We start from the raw sequence: 21971 nt of genomic DNA, 5'->3' as shown, positions 1-21971 counted from the left end.
GTTATCATAAAATCAATGAAATAACTTGAAAAAACCTCAATATACAGTTTCAGCATAGTTGGTGCTATCAAACATAACCCTGCCAAACATTGTTTGGCAAGATCTGTGTTTCATAAAATGCTATCAGGTATTAATTAAACTGATAGCCAGTATTTTGTAGGAGAATTCCTGGATTTCTTGTGCCACTATCTTATTTGGGACTCATGTCGGAATAACTTATGGACAGACCCTTGGTTGTCTGTCTTCACCTCTTAGTAGCACAGAATAAGCTTATTTGTCATCCAATGGTCTGGAGTTTCCAGGTGTTTCAGAAATTCAAAAACTATTGCAAGTGGGAAATTTTGAATGAGTTATTTTAAAGCCTTTTTTGTGTACATCATCCAGGGCTGGTGACTTTGTAATACATGTTCTTTATAGAAGGTTTCTCACATTCTACTTTGCTCAAGACAGAATGCTTTCTATGTTACTGGTGCCATTACATGGATAATGCGGCTCTTCAGTGCTGCTATTTGTGCCCATCCAAGAGGTTTTGGCATGATACTTCTCTTTGTTTTAAATTAAAAGAGAGCTTATTGAAGTAGGAACTCTACTTCTCTGAATGGCTTTGTGAATGGTCAGGAATCCCTGAACTTCCTTGTGGTGAAGACACCAAGATAATAAACAAAATAAATTAATCAGTTGTGTAAATAGACTATGTTAATCACTAGGTATTCTTTTCTTCTGTAGACTTTTTGACTTAAGGTAACAAAAATTTCTAAGCAAATGTATGTTTATGGATCTTATTTACATTTGAGCTGTCAATGAAGAAAATCATCATTATGTTGTGTAACCATCAACTATCACATTATCCAGCCTGACAAGCTATTGACTGGAATGAGACTTCCATATAAATTAATATGATTACTTTTGAAGACTAATATTTATGCTCAATACTTGCATGGTGTTTTGATATAATCTTGTATCCAAGAATCTCCATGCATTTTGCAAGCATTCATTTAATTTATGCACTTCAGGAGTTAACTACTGGATCCAATATAGAGATGAAAGCCCACGTTCAGTGAGAGGTGTAATTACTGTCCAGTGTGTGTGTGTGTGCGCGCCTTTTGAAGAGGTCTGACTCAATTTTCTGTTCTGATCATTTGAATAAATTTTCTTCTAACTTGAGAACAAAGGCTTTCATTTGTGCCATTCACAGTATTTGCTGTTCCAAATGCTGTTTCATACCACACATGTGACTTGCAAGATGACCCCTAGGACTATGTATTTTATTCATGGTCCTGTTAGTAATTTAAGGGAAAGTTCTTGATTTGGGTAAAAGAAGTTGCAAAACCTGTAATGTTATGTAGTAGCCAGTATCCTGAAAGCAAAATGACTTTTTACAGTCTTACTTCGTTTTATTAAAAATGAATATTTGAAATCTTTTTCATTATAAGAAGTTGCTATTAATTCCACACTTCACAATCTAATTTTGCTTCCTAAACAACAGCTCCAATAATACTGTCCTAAACTCCATCAATCCCACCCCACTTACCAGCCGTGATCCTAAAGTAGCTTAGTAAGCTCTTCAAATGAAGCTTCATTAATTTTACAGAACATACCAGAGGACATTAGCTATTGCCGTATATCTAGAGTTTCTGTGGAGTCAATTAAAATACAGATATATTTTTCTGAGTAAGTGTAGCATGTTTTTTTATGATAGCTTAACCTTTTTCTCCAGTCATGTTTACTTCCCACTTCATAAAATTCGGGGATCTGTGATGAATTTCTCAGTCATTACTGAGGATTAGTACAGTTCTATTGTGTTTCCTTTAGGCTTAATTTAGAACTTGTGCTTTCTACAGTTTTATAACAAAATAGTTTCATTTGATTAAACGTAAATCTCTTACATGGGTTTTAAATAACATGAAAGAATTAGCATTCAATCTATTCAATCTCTTATGAGAAATAGTGGGAAATTTGGAACTTTTTTTTTTTTAAATCAAGGCTTATGTAGTTATTGCGGGGGTATTTTTTTTTAGTTATTGTGTAAATGTGCAGGTATTGATAGAAACAGATACAAAACCTTTTTCATAGGAGTCACAAGTACTTTGTATATTTTTTTTTTCTTTAGGTCAGGTGTATTTGATTATTTTTCTTATGGAAACTTAAACAACAAGCAAGTGGTAGAAGGAAAAAATTATGACAGTTCATCCCAGAGTGTTTTAAATGTTCTGCAAATGGACCTATTTTACTTTAACCCTCCTTTGCTAACATTCAGGTTATGTGATGATCTGGTATTATGCAGCCCAGCACCAATTACACTAATTACACAGGATATGGACTGTCTTAAGATATAGTAGGTATGTTTGTAATCCATTTACCAGAGATAGAGAATAGTACAGAAGCGCTGGTAGAATCACTTCTGAAAGGATACGTGAATATGGTGCCCAGAAAAAGCTTTTTCCTTTACAAAACTTTTCTTTGGTGTGTGGCCACTATCACAGTGAATATTGTTGGACCTTAAAATGTCAGACTGACAGTGACATGTAGGTGAACGTTCAGGATGTGACTTTGCTCACAGCAATCCCATCGGATATGTTTTTTTCCACAGAAAATGTTTCCATTTAAGTGAAATAATATTTTTGAGGGAGGTGAGCATGATATAGGACGTTAACTGGTATTTTTGAAGCTCCGTGGGGCAAATCAACAAAACTAGATATTATAACTGCATTTCTTCTCTCGGTCTTGTTTGCGCACTGTAATAAAGATATTCCAATGACTTTAATATGCTGCTTTTCTCTACAGATGTTGTATTAAATACTCAATGTGTTTGCTAACTGTTAATGCCTTTGTTGTTGCAGATACAGCAGTGGTATATAAAAATAGGAATGGACATGTTGTTGAGCTGAATGTAGAAACAAATACAACTACATTATTATTGGAAAATACAACTTTTGTAAGTAATATATATTATTTACTTATTTCTTAGTGGAAGTCTGCTAACATTTTTTCTTGCAACAGGAGTGCGAGAGTATAGTATTTAAAGGTTATGGAAAATATATTTGTAACATAGACTAGATTATGTATAAATTGGAAGTATAATCCATTCCTCTGTCAGTACACAATTTCTGGCTGAAGTTATTTGTTGTTTTAGGCAACCTACATGTAGACTACCAAGATGTTGGAGGATATGTTGTTGGCTGTAGTCCATGCTTTCTTCAGGCCACTTAAAGGATCATGCCTGGCATCTGTGCTGGTGAATCTACCAGATTTTTGTTATAATAAGAGATATCATAAAATGGGGGAATGCTACTTAAAATGTTGTTCCTCTGTGCTTTAATGGCAAGCTAGATGATTGGTGACTACTCCTCTTGACCAGTGAATAGTATATACATGAGCGGCTTGCATATGTTTCTGACTAGCAGTAACTGCTAAGAAATGCTTTGATGCCTTAGTCTACATTTTCTTTTGTTTTGCTTGGTGCTCTTATATTCTCAGTGATACCACTTATATCCTACCCTGTAATTCTTGTTTGTCAGGGTTTTGCAGCATAAATGCGTGGCTTGTCAATCTTTCCTCAGAAATACTCCATACAGACCACTGGCTGTTATTGTTAATCCATGTATTTTTAATTTAGTAAAATCTTTTGTATCTGAATACCCAAAAGAATGTGTCATTTTAATCAGTGGACTTTGGCAAAGTCTGATTTTATTCCTGGTCTGTTGCTGGCCTTTGCTGTTACAGATTCCTCCTTTCAAAGCATAAAGCCCCTGGTGACCTTTTGTTCTAACTCCTTGAACTAAAAAGATGAGAGTAGAAGTTCAGGAGAAAGAACTTGATTATAGCTTCCTAGGTCAATCTAAAGATGAAGGAGAAGGGAGGAGAGAATTGTATTTTAATGGCATGTATGTGAGCCTCCCTTTCTGTAAGCTGCACCCTTCAATATGCTGGGATGTGCCTTGGGGTACCTCTTAGTCCAAAAAATGCTGGCCGACACAATTAAAAGTGCATGAAAAGGTGAATTTCCGTAGAGTACAAACCACGAAATACTGCAGAAGCATTTTCCCTCTTATCTGTGTGTGTGTGTGTGTGTGTGTGTATGTGAGCACTTGCCTGGCTAAGTAGAGGATTAACTGTGTAAGGCATATGTATTGCCTTTAGTGTATAACTTGAGTGCAAACAGCTACTTGGACATCCCTGGGTATAAAACTTGACTTTAATGATAAGACTTGAGTTTCCTCACAGATGAATTCATACACTTTTAGCTGCAAATGTTTGGCTTATGTGATGTCAAGTGTAATGCCAGCATGACAAGCTATTCAGGCCATTATGCTAAACCAGTCTTTGCCAAGTAATGATGGATCAGTATGGACAGGCTGCTTCACACTGTGAGTGTTGCCTCTCTTCACAAAGTTGCTCTTCTCTGGGCTTTTTACGTAACTGTTTTATCCTTTTTTATCCTGTATGACTTTTCCTAAATCACACAGACTGAGAGCTCTCTAGGTGCTAGATATCTGCTCTTTATTAGAAATGTGGGAAACTGATCCAAAATGGATAATATTCAAGCAATCATTTAACAATTATGTATAGAACAGAGACAAATAAAAACATGACTGTGTTTTTTCTTGCAAAACTCCTCTCTGTATACAGTCAAAAGCTGAGTGTTAGAGGTCAATAAAGTGAATTCCAGCAATGATTATTCATACAGAAGTAAAATTAAAAGCTGAAAACAGAGCAGAAGACTCAGTAAGTTTGTTGGTGTCTATTTGGCAGAGAGCAATGGGAGATGTTGCCGTGCTGAGTTGTCTGTTGACAAGGTGGCCAGTGATCCTAACAGATCATAACATTACAGAGGCACACTGTACGGTTGAAATCAAAAGCTGTCCTGTTCTTCTAAGCTCCACTGTCTGCAAATTCACACTGCTAAATGTACTCTTCCCAAGTTAGGCACCTGGATCATTAATCAAAATTTTCTGTGCTCAATGTCACATCTGCCTAATCACTAGTGCATAATTAGAATGGTGCTGGTTTAATGACTCTGCAGAGATGTCTTATATTAATAAAAAATACAGCACAGATCCAACATAGGCGGTGGCAATGCAAGTTCCCTCATTCTTCCCTATCAAAGGGTTTTAGTCATGGAAGTCACCTTTTGATGGAAGTTATTAGTCTGCTTTCAGTCTGCGTTCCCTCCTCAGTTTGCCTCTCTGCTCAAGCAGCCCACAGAAGTGGCAGGTTTTTCTTAGTAATGTTGATAATTGTCCATTGAAAATTGAACTGCCACAATAAACTCATTGCATAGTGGCAAGGGGCTAGTAATGACTCTTTGTCACTACTGATTGGGCTGTATTTGAACCAGCAGCTCAGATTTTCTTTTTTCCTCATCTCTAATTCCCTGAAGCAGTTTTCCAGTGTGTACAGATCACTGGCTCTTCTTTTGCATCTTAGAGACTGCCATTTCTGTGCAAAGTACATTTCTTTTATCCTTCTTTGTGTTGCTTATTGTCTGAAAGTCAGATAGCCCTACTGAAGAGCTGCTATGCTCACTATGCATGTGTATCAGCAAAAAAGCAGGCTGCACTTTTTAATAAACATATGTTATGTGTATAAAAAGTTAAACAAAAAACCAACCAAAAAGCAACTTTTAACACTACCTATAGCAATAGTCATGCACCTGGAATGAAGAAAGGCTAGTGTTTTGAGACACCCATTTCACTTCCATATGGAAGTATCTATCCAAAGTTCCTGAATTAAAGTGTGTGGGGTTTTCCAGTTTCATTAGGTTTTATTCAGATGTAGAAGAAATTACTGCACTTCATTTATACTTTTCAAATGAAATATTTTTCTGTAATCCATCTATTAGTAAAACAATATGGCCTTATATATAATTAAAATCAGCAAAGCAATATTATGGATAACAAATCCAGTGACATAAGTGAAAAAGAGTAACTTGTCAAGCAGAAAGAGTCTATTACCATCTCTGGATATCATAATTTGAAGACATTTTCTGTTACATGTTTGTCCTCTGAGTGTATTCATGTAGTGCATCCTGTTTAAGCTGTCTAATAAACAGTTAATATTCTGAGCCAGCGGCATATAAATGTTAACAGCTGGAGGCTGGGCAAGTCTTCTATTAAATGGAGCCAAAAAAAGCCCTAGACATTAATAATTGTGTGGTATCCTGATGTTTGCGATGCTGCCTTTATATGTGATTACAATATGGCCTCTATCATCTATCTGAGGTGCCTATCACCATTATCGTGACATGCCTACCAGTTTTTCAGCATTTAGCAATAACTTTAGTACACATTACAGTTCCAAAATAAGTACCATTATGCCACATTTATCTAACTAATTTCAGTGTTTAACAAGCATTTTATTTATTCCTTTAGCTGTCACCTATTACATAAAGTCACTATGAGCATGTTACTTGTTCACACACAACCCAGCCTTGAGCTCTGGCTAAGGTAGAAAGGAGAACATGGAGGACCACATGGGGTCTTTTGCTCAGGGGAGGTTGTCCCTCTGGTCTCTTATCACGCTTCTAGCTCAGCCTCTTTGGTCTGTTTTGCAGTCCTTAAACCCAAATGAAAATGAAAAAAGCAAACAAAGAGATGATAGAAAACACATGTAGGGACCATGTGTTCTGTTATGGTACTTTCCAAATGCGTTGAATCCTCTGAAAGAAACATTTAGAAACTTTGCCTTCATTTCTCCCTCTTAAAAAAAAAAAAAAAAAAAAAAAAAAAAAGGCTGGGATAATTATGAAAATGGTAAGACTGTTGTTTGTATGCCCTCAGTTTCCCTGCTTTTGTGGTGGATGCATGCAACATGATTCAGACACCGTGCATACACCCAAACAAGTGCTCAGTCCAGGATCCTGGGTCAGAAATGAATCTAGCGTGACTCCTTAAGCCTTTGGAGAGTAGATGATGGGACATATTTTGAATCACCAAATAAGAGGATGTTGATTTGTTTGCGATGCCTGACAGTACAAGTATAATTGCTTTCAGTTTGGAAACTTTAGAATAGGGTCTTGTATTTACAGCAGATTCCCCCCAGCTGTATGCTTTGTTGTCTTCTAGAACCCAGTAATTCCTGACCTGCTCTCCCCCTTGATTTCAGCGCCTTTCCACAGCTCTTTTCAAGCTGAAAGGGAAATTGCATCCTAGTGCACAGCAAACAAGTATTACCGAGTTGCAAACCTGTTTCTAGGGGCTGGCCAGGAGTATGCCCTAGAGTATGTTGTATTGTCGTATTACTGTGGATCATCTTCACACAAGGGTGGAGAGAAGGATTACTTCTTGCTGCCTGCTAGTTAGGGGATGGCATCAGAAGGGTGAGAAGAGCAGGAGTAGTCTTGGCTCATGAATCATGATTAGGCTGTGGCAGCTCAGCTGTGAAAACCCTGTGCAGGCCTTGCAGCCAAACACAGAGAATGAGAGTTTTAGTCCAAGCAAAGCTTTTGGCAGGGACTGTTTTGTGGTGTTCTACAGACCGTTGTTCATAAACAGTCCTTCTTGTTGATAGTTCTCTTCTTTTTGATATTTTTTTTTTGTTTTGTATTCCCCATCACTACACCCCTTTCCTCTTTTGATGGGAAACTCAGTGCAGCATCTCAATGCAATTGTAGTTCCTTTATTGATTAATGTAGATTTAATTGCAAAAGTAGTTTACATGCTTATATTTTAAAAGCCTTGAGTAAAAGATTAATGAAAGGGTGAATAATAGTAAATACATTAAACAACATTATATAACCACATAAATACTAGTTATTGTTGCAACAGTGGACATTTTAATGACCCACACATGTTGTAAATAGGTGGTTATGAACACTAACATTATCTCTGCTCTGCCATGCTCCTCTAAACATTAAATAACCCCTCAGCAAAACCTTTTCAGTAGAGGGGTTTTTAGGTGGTAGGGTTTATTGTTGCAGTGCACCACTATGCATGGAGATGGGAAAGCCTGACAGATGGAGGGGTTTGCAGTCACTGTGGTTTGGTGGTCGCCATTGTTTTTTGTCCAAGTGAAGGAGGTTTCGATATAAAAAATGCAGGAGACAGTACTGCAACCTGTCAGGTTAGGGTATCTCTCTGTGTGGGATCTCTCTTAATAATAGTCCTGATGAGATGATTCCTTGATATAGATAGAGTTGATATAGATATCAACTTGATATCTATAGATATCCTTGATATAGAAAATAGTTAAGGGTTAACTATATCAAAGATGGGGAATGGGACAGAGAAAATTCTGTGATTTACTGGTTAGATGTTGTTTTCTACTAGGGAGTCAATGATGTGAGGCTCCTTTGAGCTGCACAGGTCTGTTCATGTCTTTTTTTTTTAATCTCCTAAAATCACCTCCTGTCCTAGTTTCAGCTGGGATGCACTGTTATTTTCTTAGGAGCTAGTGCGGTGCTGTGTTTTGGCTTTGACATGAGACTTATCAGTTCCTCAGGCCTTGCTAGTAAAAAGGCTGGAGGGGCACAAGGAACTGGGAGGGGACACAGCCAGGTCAGCTCACCCGAACAAGCCAGAGCAGTGTTCCGTCCCATGGGACACCGTGCCTGGTATATGCCCCTGGGGGCTGGCCGGGGCAGGCAGGTCACTGCTCGGGGACTGGCTGCGCATTGGGCCGGTGAGCAGTTGTGTTGTGCACCACGTGTTCCCTTCTTCCTTTCCCTCTGGATGTTATTCTTTCCCTTCCCCTTTTCATTATAACTGTTATTGTCATTAGTCAGTGTTATTAGTTCTTTCTTTTTTATTCTATTTCAATTATTAAATTGTTCTTATCTCAACCCCCGAGTTTTACATTCCTTTCCAACTCTTCTCCCCGTCCCTGTGGGTGAGGGGGGAGTGATCCAGCGGCTGCGCGGTACTTAGTTACCAGGTGGGGTTAAACCATGACCCACCTCCTCATGTGTGTGAAAGTATCTTGGGACTACATAAGGAGTTTCAAGTGAGTTTGGGGGAATTTGTTTTGTGTGTTTTGGTAACCACCTCTCCAGGATGGTCCCCATCCATAGGGCAGAGTTTTGCTTATATCATGTTTTAAGGCACGTTCATCTTCTGTGTTGGTTAGAAAACATGAGTGTTAACAGTTGCAACACATAGCATTGCAGCATTTCTGGATCTAGATTAAATGCTAAGGTGACACAAGAAATAGCGCATTAAGAAATGTAACCTCAGAAAGCCAATTTTTTCAACATTCTAATTATCATGCATTTTTCTAATTACAACCTGGCTTTCTTCGCAGTGGTCCCCTGTTTTTATTGCTACAAGGCTAGCTCTTCTGCTAGGCTCCAGTCTCAGCTGCTCTCTTGTCTGACCACCCTGTGGTCCATCTTCTCCTTTCATTTGCAGCAGTGGCAATGGGTGGAAAAGCTAATTGTTCCCTTGGTTGCTGGTACCACCCTAGGAAACTGCTACATGCCACATGCCTTCTCATTTTGCAGCTAGGGTAATTCTGTCCCATCCGATTCCTCTTATGCATTGCCATTTGATCGATGCCTGTCTGTTAAGTTGAACTGAATACCTATGAATGCTAATGAACTCGTATACATTGATGTTCAGTTATACATTAAAATCCTGATAGAGATTTAAGGATGTGATAGAGAGATGTGTAAGTTCCTAAGCAGTAGTATTGCCACCAGGCTTTAAAGTAACATCCTAGAGGTCTTAAAATATTTTATCCTGGATGAATAACAAAAAAAAAAAAAAAATTAAGCTAAATGTGTGTAAAGTGAGCATAAAACAATAATTGGAAAAGGATAATAATGGTAGCGTGGATTATGTTAAGTGTCTGGGGAAAGCAGAAGTACAAGAAACTGAAACAGAAGGATGGGTAAGACTAAAGTAAAAAACCCAACAACAACAAAGTAAACTCCACAAAAGTGAAAATTCCCTCTAATCAGTTTTAACTGTGATATATTATTTCAATTAAAACTATCCAATTGAAACTATGAAAAAAAGAGTACTATAAGGTATTTGACATTCTTACAGCTCTGAGCTAGACTATTATAGGTAACTTCCATCTGTCTGCTCTATGGTATATTTTTGAAAGACTATATGGTGCTGATTTAAATGTTATGGTAATTAAAATCCACAAAAGTAGTAAACCCAACATTTTATAGTAGGTAAAAGAATAGAGCAAAGATGAAGGGAGTAGCCAGTACATCAATAACTCAGAACCAGGTTTTAAGAAAACAGAAGAAATAAAAAGGAGCTGATACTGAGGGGCCCTTACTGAGGATGCAGAACCCAAACATAGCCTAAACCTTTTCTTAAACAAATCGTAACAGGCATTTCTGTTAACAGCAAAACAGATGTAAAATGGAAAATAAATTAAAAAAAGTAATCAGTGCAAAATATTGACATTGGAAATCAAATGTGAGAACATATTGTTCATCAGAATTTTGTTTTCCATTTTAATCATCCATATGGAAAGGTGGAAGAAAAGCCAACTGTGTGTAGGGAAGTGGGGCTTGTCTCCTACATGTATTTGTTGCAGAATCGCTTTTTCTTTTGCTTTCACACTTACTGCCTCAAGCTGTTAACATCTTCTTTCTTGCCATGCAAAACTATGTTTAGCAAGACATATTTGGAATATGGATGAGAGAGAAAGCTGGAAAGCTGAAGGGCAAAAGAGTATTTAAATGCAGTGTGGCCTTTTGCCTCTGTTTGGCTTTTACCCTTGCAATTTATGGTGACAAGGAGACCAGCAGTCATTGCTTGTCCATGGCATCGTCACATCATGCATCACTGTCAGGAGAAGAATTAAAACTCTTAGCAAAGAATCCTAGAAATGCAATGCTTAGTATGGTTAGGCCTAATTATACAATCAGTGGAGGTTTTGGTTGCGTGAGGAATGCAAGATCAGATGTAGGATCATTCTCTCATGTCTGAAAAAGTGAAATGGTGTCAAGTTCAGCAATACAGGAAAAATGGATGACAGATTTGTGAATTAAGAAGGGAAGACAGTGTGCAGGTGCTTAAAAAGCTGTCTGCAACAGTGTGAAATGCAACTAATTTAGGGATTCCCACAATTTGTCTAGTCAAACTGTTTTCTAGTTGCATACGGGTTATGGTTTTTGTAGGGATTTTAAGTCAGATGTGCCTAAGTAGAACTGACAAATACCAGGAACATGAGGACATTATCTTCCCTTTTTCCTTCTCTTCTGCCTTTCCTCCGTTGTGGTTTGGGAAGGGGGTAAGGGTGTATATGGAGTGCACAGTGCAGTACTGTGTCAAATTATGCCCAGTCTCCTGACTAGCTGATACCGTGCAGTGATGCAAAAAGAAACTAGCCCTGCTTCTGCATCCAGGGACTGTGTCTAATTAGCCAGCTATATTTTCCCTGTTTCAGAGCTTATTTGTCCAGAGCTATGTTTCTTAGACCTCAAGCACAGCTAAACCATAGAGGCATAGTCATAAGGGGCAGCATTTAGGTCTTGAGTGAAGTCTAAATAGCTCCTGACAAGGCAAGAAGCTTGAAAAATTGCAGATAGGCAGACATGATAGCGAAACAGCCGTCCTCTGGATTTTTGATAACAAGAACACCAAAAGTTTCTTAATTCCCACGGTTTCCAATATGATATTTTCCCAACGCTTTCTTTAAAAGTAAAAAATATGTTCTTCGGAGAAGAGAACAAACCCTTGGGGTCAGAGTTTTCACAAACTTATTTTTAATGAATGAATAAATATATCTAATCCCTGTAGCGAATGTCCCAATAGACAATCTCCCAAGGGCTTGACTGGCATACATCTTGCCTCCTACAGCAGGGACTGAAACTTTCTTTTAAGTCCATCACCAGCTGATCCTATCTCCTCAGTCAGAGTCAGGCATCTGATGGTTGATGAAATACCATAGACATGTTTATGGGGAAAAACCATAATCTTTTGTTCGTTTTAGTGAACTCACAGATTGTAAACTTATTTGCCATGTTAGGCAGGAGGAATTTGTCAGGTGATTTTTATTTTTTCCCCTGTTTTTAATCTAGAAAGGCTTCTTCTGTGCATACAAGTAGACAGTTTCTGAATTTATTGCCAAAATTGTGCTTATCTTCCTCAAAAAAAAGTCAAACCAGAACTCTTAAGGAAATGTAAATCCCTTAAAATGACTTTAAATCACTTAAATCTCTCTAAAATCCTATTAGAATTAAACATATATTTCCTTAAAAGCTTGATTGTAAAGCCAAGTTTAAAAAATGGGCTAATAATGTTTATATGATGATTTAAGGAAATCATGATTGCTGTCAGTTTTGACAGTGCACATGATTTCTCCTGGTCTAATTTTTATTTTCTTTTTTCTAAAGTGAAACATTAAAAAGTAGGAAACAGCTTTGTGCTCCTTTTAACAAGAATAATGTCATTATACCAACAAAAAGAAAACTCTTTTGCCAAAGCCATTACCTGCAATCAAGGGATTATAGCTTATTGGCATTGCGCATACACCATGTGTCTGAGGCATTTCTGCATTTCTGGAGGCAAACAGAATTTTTCCAGGTGAGTGCAAGCTGAATGAACAAGGTCATCTTCAGTAGGATTCAAATGATTTTAAATCTCAGATCTACAAGACTCTATACTTGTATATAGAGTATGCAAGTAGCTGTTGCTGATGTTGCCTCAAACTGCCTATAGTTTGTAGCTGAGCTACTCAGGTGTTTGCATTAAGTGCATCATTACTTTTGTGATGGCATAATCAGTGACTGAAGCTTCTTACTAAATGCATGAAATGGTAAGCACCTCACTCCCTGAGAATGAATTTGGAAAGCTGCCTGAGTTATATATTGCTGAAGACTGAGGTAGTGGGGCAATAATTAATGTACTGCTAGAAAGCAGAGAAATTTCACATCTAAGAATGTTTTCAGTGATGTGCCAAGAAAAGGGATTGTTCCTCATAAATTAACATTAACATGGTCTCTGCTTAAAGATAGTTAACTCATAAAAGCTAATTTGAGTAGAAACCTGTTCTGAATTCTTTGTAGATACAAAAAGATGGTCTTCTATTTTTTCCCTCATCTTTCCTCAAGACTGCAGATTTATCTTCTAATCAAACTAATACACAGTTTCTCTTAAAAATTAATTTTTTCTCTTTGATTTCTTTAGATAGCTTGATTCTAATTATATTGCCTAGGAACCTGAGTTTAATCTGTATATCAAAACTTAGCAACTTTTCAGTTTATTGGAAGATTGACTTTGGGTTTTTTGGTTTTTTTTTTTGGGGGGGTATTTTTCCCCTCTTTCTTTCTTTGGGAATAACTCCTTAGCTACTCTGAATGTATTAGTTTGTGACTTCTGGTTTGTGTACCTTAAACCCCTGTTGAATTCATTAGTTTAGCAGTGGGATTAGGCGGAACATAACAGGGTGCTTAAGAAGTAAAATAGGGGAAAGCCTTCCTTTGAATAGTGGATAGATCTTGTTCTGCATAGCTATTTACTTATTTTCTTTCATCGTGTACCTTTGTGATTCTGTTATTTTTTCTGTCCTACTTTTTCTATTCTTATCTGCAATTTTCACTTCTCTCTTTTCCTTTCATTCTGCAGATAGTTGTCTTGAGATTAATTTAAAATTATTTCCTTCAGTATCCTTTAAAGCACATTCTTATCTTCCTCATACATTAGATGTATTAAATCTTTCTGACATCAACATTACCCCTTGATTTAATTACAGCCCTGAATTCAGTTGGGTGTCATGTAGTCTTGGATAGATGTAAAGCAATATTAGTTTTACAATGCTACCTTATTTTTCACTTTGCTCTCCTGTAAGCATTTTCTTTCCTATAAGAAAGAGGGTTTTTTTAGTGCAAGTTGTCTTGCAAAATATTTATATATGAACTGCTAAAAGAAAAGTAATAGAGACATAGTGCACACCTATTCTTTTTCTTGTATGTTATCTTTAAGCCTAACCTAGTGATGAATCTCCCATATAATCATTCCTGAAGTGCACACCAACAAAAGTGTCTTCCTTCATCCTCTGTAAATGAATTGGTTATAGTTGTTATTCTTGAGCTTAGTGCTTGCAGTCATGATAAAAAACTCATCAGCTTCTTAATTGGTATTTAGTGTTGAAGCCAGATTCATCTGTTGCCATTGTACCGATACCAGCAAATTAGATGAAGAATTGAGTCCTTCATTTGTGAAAATTACATTGGTCCTCTAAACCAGATCTATTTTATGAATGGGAAGTTCAGTAAGAAAAAACAGTGAGAAAGTAAGAAAATTTGGAAAAAATGATCCTTCTTATTGAAAACTCACTTATATTGTTACTTCATTTTAGGTAACATTCAAAGCATCAAGATACTCTGTTTCACCAGACCTAAGATTTGTTCTTCTTGCATATGACGTTAAACAGGTAAGCCAACTATTTGTGATCAAAGAATTTCTAAATTAAAACCTGAATTAAAACCTTGTTTTGTATGTTTTGTCTGCAATTCCACATAATATAACATAATCAATGTACTTGATTTCTCTACCCAAAACCTTATGATGCAATGATGGTGAAGTGTGTATTTAAGAACATACAGAAAAATTGCAAGGTTCTTAGCTAAGGTAAATGCTCACGGCTCCTTCAAAGTGTCTTGCTGGTTTTTGGGGTAGAAGAACCCTTACACTGTTCTGTTCCTAGCTGATTATGTGAAAGCCTATCTTTTTGAATTCCTTCTCTTTTAAACAGCTGTACATGTCATTTATGGACTATACTAAAAAAAAAACAAATCAAGGTTGATTCATGTCATGGAAGTTTTATTGTTGGCTTCGGTAGTCCAAAAGTCTCTTGGACTATATAATGCAGTATATTCTTTGTTTCTCGTAGTATTTAGATATTTTGTGGGGTATTGTGTTGTCAAAAAGAGTTTCAATCAATACTGTCATATAGAATTTTCTGTAATAAATCTTTGACCACAAACAAAGATAGTTTTTATTAATTTCTTCTGTGCATATTGGTGTTTGTAGAGTGCTGTTAAAAAAAATGAACTGTTCGCCATTACAGAAAAGTTCTGGATTGATACTCAGTAGTTATTCAAGCAGGTTTGGGTTGTGGGTCTTTTAAAAATATTTATTTATTTTGGAACAGTAAAATTTACAAATACCTGTTAATACCTTAGTATGAGAAGTCAATGTTAATTAATGAGAAAAAATTACTATTGTTTATCACATTATACTTACAGTACAGTAGTTTCCTTATTGTTTTTGTGTTGGCAATTTATAATACAATAGCAGCGTATTGTGGATTGCAATTCATAGAACAATAAAATACTCATTTTCAGTCAGTATACAAACCTTTATGACCTCCTGGTAACATTGCCATATTGATCTGTATACCTGCAGCTTTAATTGTATCTGCAAAGTGGAAAATGTGCTGAAAGCTGACCTGAAATATTCTACAAGTGTTGATGTAAAATGACTCATTTACTTGGTACTAGATCCAAGTAGGGTGTTCTTCTAGCAACTCTAGTGGATTCTGGATCAAGCCTTTTTAGCAATATGCATATATCGATAAACTAGGAAAGAGCTGCAGCTGTTGTCGGCTTTTATTGTGAAGGGTTCCAGTTTCATTCCTGTCTGAAAAATCCTTGCTCCTTGATGGTTCCCTTCTTGGTTGCTGCTTATTGTGTGAAAGAGTTTAATAATCCCTCACACTTACTTAATTTCCTTATTTGACCTATTGAAAATTTCATTTTGGATGGGTTGGTCTGTTTGGGATTTTCTTAGTAATAGCACATACAGCTAATCTAGAAAAATAAGGAGAACATGAAAGTATCCGTCACACTTTATTACATCTAAATGTAGTAACATCAGGGATGGATCCCTGCCCCACAATAAAGATGGTCCATTGATATGCAGCTTGCTTGCAATGCATGCTGAATATATTACTTTGCAGTAGAACTCCCTTTACGTATTTCATTCTTGGTTTTGTTGCAAAAATAAACTTTTCATTCCTTTTACAGTCCAGTTGCTGGTAGGTACTTAGAGGAATGAGTTTTGCAGCATTTACATCTTCCATCTAGTGGTTTCCTTTGCTCAAGTAAATTGGTAAGAAGTAATTAAAATGAGAAATGAACAGGGCTTGGCAATCAATCTGTGATGGTATTCCAGGATGGCATTGCATGAGGTTTGTGATTCTTACTCTCAAGTGCTCCAGCTGGGCTCATGGCTTTCAAGCCAGAAACATACTGTGATTGTTGCGTCCTCTAGAAGTGGTGGTGGCTGTGCTAAAATTGGTTATTAGCTGGATGTTGTCAGTCAGATGTAAGTAATAATAATGCCACTGAGGTCTGTTACCTTCTGAGAAGAATCTGTAGCTTAGGATGGAAGCAAAAATAGCCAAAGAGTGAAAAAAGTTAATTCTGTCAAAAGTTACAGAAAATCTTATTGTGAAGATGTGGTAAAAAGTCTCTTTTTCCACCAAATTTTCTGATTCTTAGGATACTTGTTAGGCTGGGGAGGCACTTCTGTATTCTCAAAACCTGTAATGCCTTGGAAAGCCTGTTGATTTCTCCATAACTAATGCTTTTGAATAATGTGAAGGTTTAAGTTAGTGTTTGGTCTTCTTCCCCTCCCTGCCTTTTTTTCCCCCTCTTCCTTAATCATAGCTACTTAGTGGGTCTGGATGAGAGGAAACCCACCTGTCTACCTTATTCCTTTGCCCAGCTGTTAACTAAATCATTAAATATATTGCCTATAAAATTAATATTAAACAGCATAACTTAATTGGAGATTTTCAAATTATTTCAGTAGAATCAGGTCAGATTCTTTCATTATATCTCATTCCAGTGTAACTTTTTACGAAACTGAGGATTTGCTTGTAGTCCTGTATTACAACACATGGTTGAGTCTTTAATAATACTCAGTTTATGGAACTACAAGTAACTTTGTGTTTAGCTGTCCTCAGCATCTGTTATAAATTCCCACAGATCTCTAGGCTTTATTACCTATGTTTGCCCCTTATTTTTCCTTCTTTGTTAAGATTTAGGTTTATAATTGCACTGTAATATATTTGATGGGATTTCTGCTTTTGCAGACTGTAAAGACTTTGGGTTTTTTAGATGGTTGTTTACATACATTAATCTGTGCTCTTTGTAACATACAGTAATACAGCTGGAACACATTTATTAATCAACAGTTTTATAAATAAGCCAGTGTGTTTCGGCTGAACAGATTGGAGAAAAATAGAGACAAATGTTTCTTCAAGACATTTTGTCATGAAATTGTAATTAGAAACAAGGTTATTTTGATATTTGGATTAAAAATAAATGTTGAGTTAAATAGTTGAATATTTATTTTACTGTTGTCAGCATTTTTTTTAATCTGTTTTATGCTTGGAATGGCAAACTTTAATTAAATTTGCAGTTGTTTCAGCACAATTAAGAATGTCCTCTGCATAACGTGACATAAATCTGCATGAAAATAAGCCATCTTTGAATACAAAAGTAATAATTGAATGAATCATTTAAATCATGCTTAATAGAAGGAAGAAAACCATTTCATGTGGCTTAACAGCTGTTTTGGTGTAGCTTTCTAAAGTTCATATGGAAGAAAATTTCTTAAAGTGTTGTAAATTGATTTCTGGACATCTAGTTCTGTCCATCTAGATCATAGCAGGTCACAGAATGTAAGCCAGTATTACTGGCGTAAGTACTGTGGCTTCTGGCTTTTTCTTTTGCAACAGAAGGCTGTGGCAATTTTAGAGGTACTTTCTGTGTTTTCTTTGCTGCAGTACTCCATAGTTTTCCAGACTTCTGAAATGCTTTCTTAAATTCTCTGAGTTTTTTGACTTTGCCATAACTTGCATGGATTGACTGTGTGTAGTTCATATTTCTGTCACTTGTCATAATTTGGTGGGGAACACTGAAAAAGTCTCATTTTGCAAGGCAACAGATCAGTAAGTATGAGCTAATTTGAGAAATGAATGCTTACGTTCCTGCAGAGTGTCCTGCCATCCTGATTCTTCTGGGACAGTGTGAACACAGCAGCAGGGAGACCATTGTACGTATGCAGAGGGGATAGTTTAGCAGTGCTACGTCTTTTTTATTTTCCTTTGAAGATTGTCAAGGTACGAGCAAAGAATGTGATGCTCTGAGAGGCAGAGCATCCAAGCCAGTTGAGATTTCCAGAGGAAAGGTTGCTTTTAATAAAGACTGTGTTTAAATTACTTTTATTTTTTTTCTTACTCTGTTGGTGGTATTATTTACAACTACCAAAATCAGATTTGTAGATTTGATTAGAAAATGAAAGTCAAACACTGTGTTCTTGCAGTAATTTGCAATTAGCAGTGGAGTGAGCACTGGGGTCCTAAGAAATTCTTTTGTCATTGGGGAACTTCAGTGTCCCTCAGCAGGAGCTTGTACCTTGCAAGTTGTCCCTAGAGTCTGTGTGAAAGGAAAATAAGCTTTATTCTGGATATTAGTGGGTTTTTTTCTCAGACATCATAGGAATGTTCTCCCTATGCTCTTGCTAGGATATAATATGGCACAGAAGAGCAAGTAAAGAAGTAAATGAGATCAGTTGCTCTCCTTCTTTGAAAGTCCCCTTCTTTTTTTTCTCTAACTTGATTTAATAATCCCTTCCTTGTGATTTTGTTTTTCTTTTCTTTTGCCTGCTTTCAAATCCCTTTTGAATACCAACTTTCAGGAATTTTTCCTACTTTATTCTCTTTGCTATTACTAATGCAGCATTTTCTGCTTTCGATGCAAGATGAATTATGTACGGGGTTTTTTAGCTTTTGGTTCAGAAATGTGCTTAAAAACCAGATTAAAGTTCAGTTCTAGTTTAGAAGCATAAGCAGTTATACACTCTCTAAAAAAGGAAATGTCTTCCTGAATTAGGGCTTCAAACTTGTAATCTTTTTTAGCTAGAGAATTTTAATAAAACAATGTATTTAGCTTAAAGCACTGTGAAAATAACTTAAGAAATCTTACAGTAAGATCAGGATGAAGAATAATCCAATCTTTTTCAGGAAGGTAGGAGAAAAATATTTTTACATCTAAACATCATTCATTCAGTAAGAATGAAAAATATTGCAAAAGTGTGTTTGAATATTTGTAGTTTAATGTATTGAAGTAAAGATGAGATTCTGAAGCAATGACACCCTCAGAGAAAGAAGTTATTTTTCTGCTGTGTGCTGATGCCTGTCATCACTTTGCTGCTATAATATCTATTTTTAGAGGATAATGATAGGGAGTACTGACCACAGTCTACAGCAAATGGAGGACAAACGGCAACAAGTGACACACAGGTCAAGCTTTTAGAGATTGCCTCTGATACTGGCTTACTCGAGTGCACTGAAAGGATCTTCAGGAGTTTGTCTGCAGATTAGAAGAATCCATGAGGGGAAAAATTCAATGAAGTCTTAAATTACTATTATCTGTTCTGCATTAGGAGATTGTCTTTCAGTCAATTAGATGGAAAGTAAATGTTCAATTGTCAGTAGTTGTCTTGGTCAGTGAAATTAATTACTGAATTTTTTTCTGCAAAAATCAAAGGATGAAGAAAGTATGTTGCAGTATGTCTCAATTTTAACCAAGACATTGTTTGGTGTTATGTGTGCAGGTCTTTTCAGTAAGATAGTTTATACAGTGCTTATGAAAATCTGTTTTTGAAGAGCATTACCTGAAGTACCAGCTAATGGTTGGAAACATACACAAGAAAGATGAAATCAAATCTGTCTTCTCAACAAGATTACTCCATGCAGAAGAATAACAAATGACTTCTTAAAACAGCAGTGATATGGGCAGCAATATTTTATGTAGCACTGCCTATGAAGTAAAGAATTGATATAATATTTATACGATCAGCTTTTTCCTCCAGAAATACATGCTTCTTTATCTAAGCCTGTTTTTCATGTGTTTTTACTTGGGTGCTTAGGGTGATTGTTCCTCTTTCATTTGCTCATTTTGAGATGAGTCCAGAAGCAAGTCATGCACGTGCATACTCCTGAACCTACAAGATCAGAAATAAGAGTCTGATCCAGACATGACTTTCCCATTCACCTTTATTTCTTATCAAGAACATGAAAGACCAATTTTTATTAGCTTTAGAGCACTGAGGGGAAGAAAAATAAGAAGTGAATTTTAAGTGAGATGCATCCTTAAAATTTGAAGTTATTTCCTGCAAATATTTTTGTCATATATTTTATTCCTCTCTAAGGTATGGCAAGATTAGGTGTTAACAAGTCAGCTATTGAGAAATTCATGAAAGCGGGCTGTTCAAATTTTTCCCTTTTAAAGGCTGTTGGTTTATGTTGAGTTGAAGTTTTAGCTGGACAGGTTAGAATTTGTTAAGGTAATAGGCTGTAGGTGATCTTCGCATACTACTCATCTATTACACATTTTTTACTTTATTTTATATAGCTCCACATGTATGCAAGGTATTTTAAAGATCTAAAAAGACAAGGTCTTTGTTTATGATGATGTGCTTTGTAGCAAAATGTGGCAATATGAATTTGATGACAGTATGTGCTATCATGAACTATGCCACAGGAGTGAGTATTCATGTGAATACATAGTGTTGTACTTCTATCCAGGGTTTCATGCAAATTATGTGGCAAAACATAATAACTATCAGTCCCCATAAATAGAAGATGGAGAAAATAGAGTCTATTTTATGTTGAGAATTATGGGCATTGATGTTTACTTAGTATTTGTCTGATAAACAGCCTTTTCACATTTTATCCGTGTTGAGTTACAATCCTGTAAGTACTTGCATTCAGTTCACCAGACAGTTACTATTTACTCGAAGTAGCAGAGTTATTCCTGGAGTATCTGCATATCTTTTGTTTGCATTGTTTGTCTTTATATATGTGTTATTATATTATATATTATACCGGTGTATTTGTGATGGGGCGATGGTGCTGCTCTCTGCTGGGGCATTACTATGATCACCTGCAGAACAGCAGGTAAACTCTCATGGTTTCTTCCTTGTAAAAAAATCTGAATTAGAAAGACAGGGAAAGAGGGGTACTATTTGGATGCTCCCACTGTTGTTTTTTTAGTCTATTATGAAAGCTACCATGTTACATACATGTCCATATGCATCCACTTACCTTTTTTTCAGAAGGGTTTTTAAAATTTCTTCTAGAAAGTGCTTGATTTCATCAGCTGATATGTTGATTCATATATGCGAGTTCAGCCTTTTTTAATGGTTAAAAAATAATAATACGTCACCCTCCATTTTTCATAAGAAACTACATGAGATAAGGTATTGCTGCTTTTCAAATAACTTACTGGGTTTCTCTGTTCCATTTATACTTACAGGGTTGCTGTTCAAATTTATAAGTAAACAAAATAAATAATTCTAATTTAGGTAGAAGATAGGTCTTTTTTCCCCATTCAGAATTGCCAGAGTTGAAAAATGAGAATCTGTGTTTTCAACTTCTTGTTCAAAGACTGTATTGAGAAAAGAACATTGTGCTTTGCTATTGTTCAGTAAAAATGGATTCGAGGGCATTTAGCTTTTCAAACAAAATGTTTATTGACAGAAAAAAGTATGTATTTTCAATAATATTGTCATTCTTATCAAGTATGAATACTGTTATTTTAGGAAGACTTAGGTACTGACCAGCTGAGTTTCCAAGATCCAGCAGTTTAGAAAGTCTTAACTCAACTCTGATTTTCACATGGTTGTATTCCTGCATCACATGGGACTGGAGTCCCTGTGTGCTAATGCTGTATAAATAGACAATATTACACTATTTGTCAGCAGCTCCCTTAACCTACGAACAATTTATTTCATATAGCCTAAGTTCAAGCTTCTGCTGTAAAACTGCCAACTCTGTTACATCCTCCCAATTTCTCTTCTGTGCATTCATAATGTGCAGAAATGTCCCAGAAATGTCCATTGTAAGTGAAGACTTTGTCCGTAATAGCCCACAGACAAAAAAAAAAAAAAAAAAGCCAAAACCCCAACAACAACCCACAGTGTTTAAAACGTGTTTTTTTTTTTTTTTTTTTAATTCCACTTAATTCTTACTATAATCTGTTGTGTGTAGAAACT

At 36.2% G+C, this 21971-nt stretch overlaps 1 protein-coding gene across 4 annotated transcripts in view; it reads left to right on the top strand.

Annotated features, from left to right (window-relative positions):
• DPP10 (dipeptidyl peptidase like 10) overlaps window positions 1–21971 on the top strand; it is a 567120-nt gene that overhangs the window by 409852 nt on the left and 135297 nt on the right. For all 4 annotated transcript variants that reach the window (XM_080399193.1, XM_080399192.1, XM_080399195.1 and 1 more), the window contains 2 exons: window positions 2841–2935; window positions 14260–14334. In XM_080399193.1, the coding sequence (XP_080255319.1) occupies window positions 2841–2935; window positions 14260–14334 (170 nt within the window). The remainder of the gene's footprint in view (window positions 1–2840; window positions 2936–14259; window positions 14335–21971) is intronic.

The sequence above is a fragment of the Falco punctatus genome, assembly GCF_963210335.1.
Source record: "Falco punctatus genome assembly, chromosome: 8".
Lineage (NCBI taxonomy): Eukaryota > Metazoa > Chordata > Aves > Falconiformes > Falconidae > Falco > Falco punctatus.
Note: the sequence above shows the minus strand (reverse complement) of the source record. Positions and strands in the feature narration are given on the sequence as shown.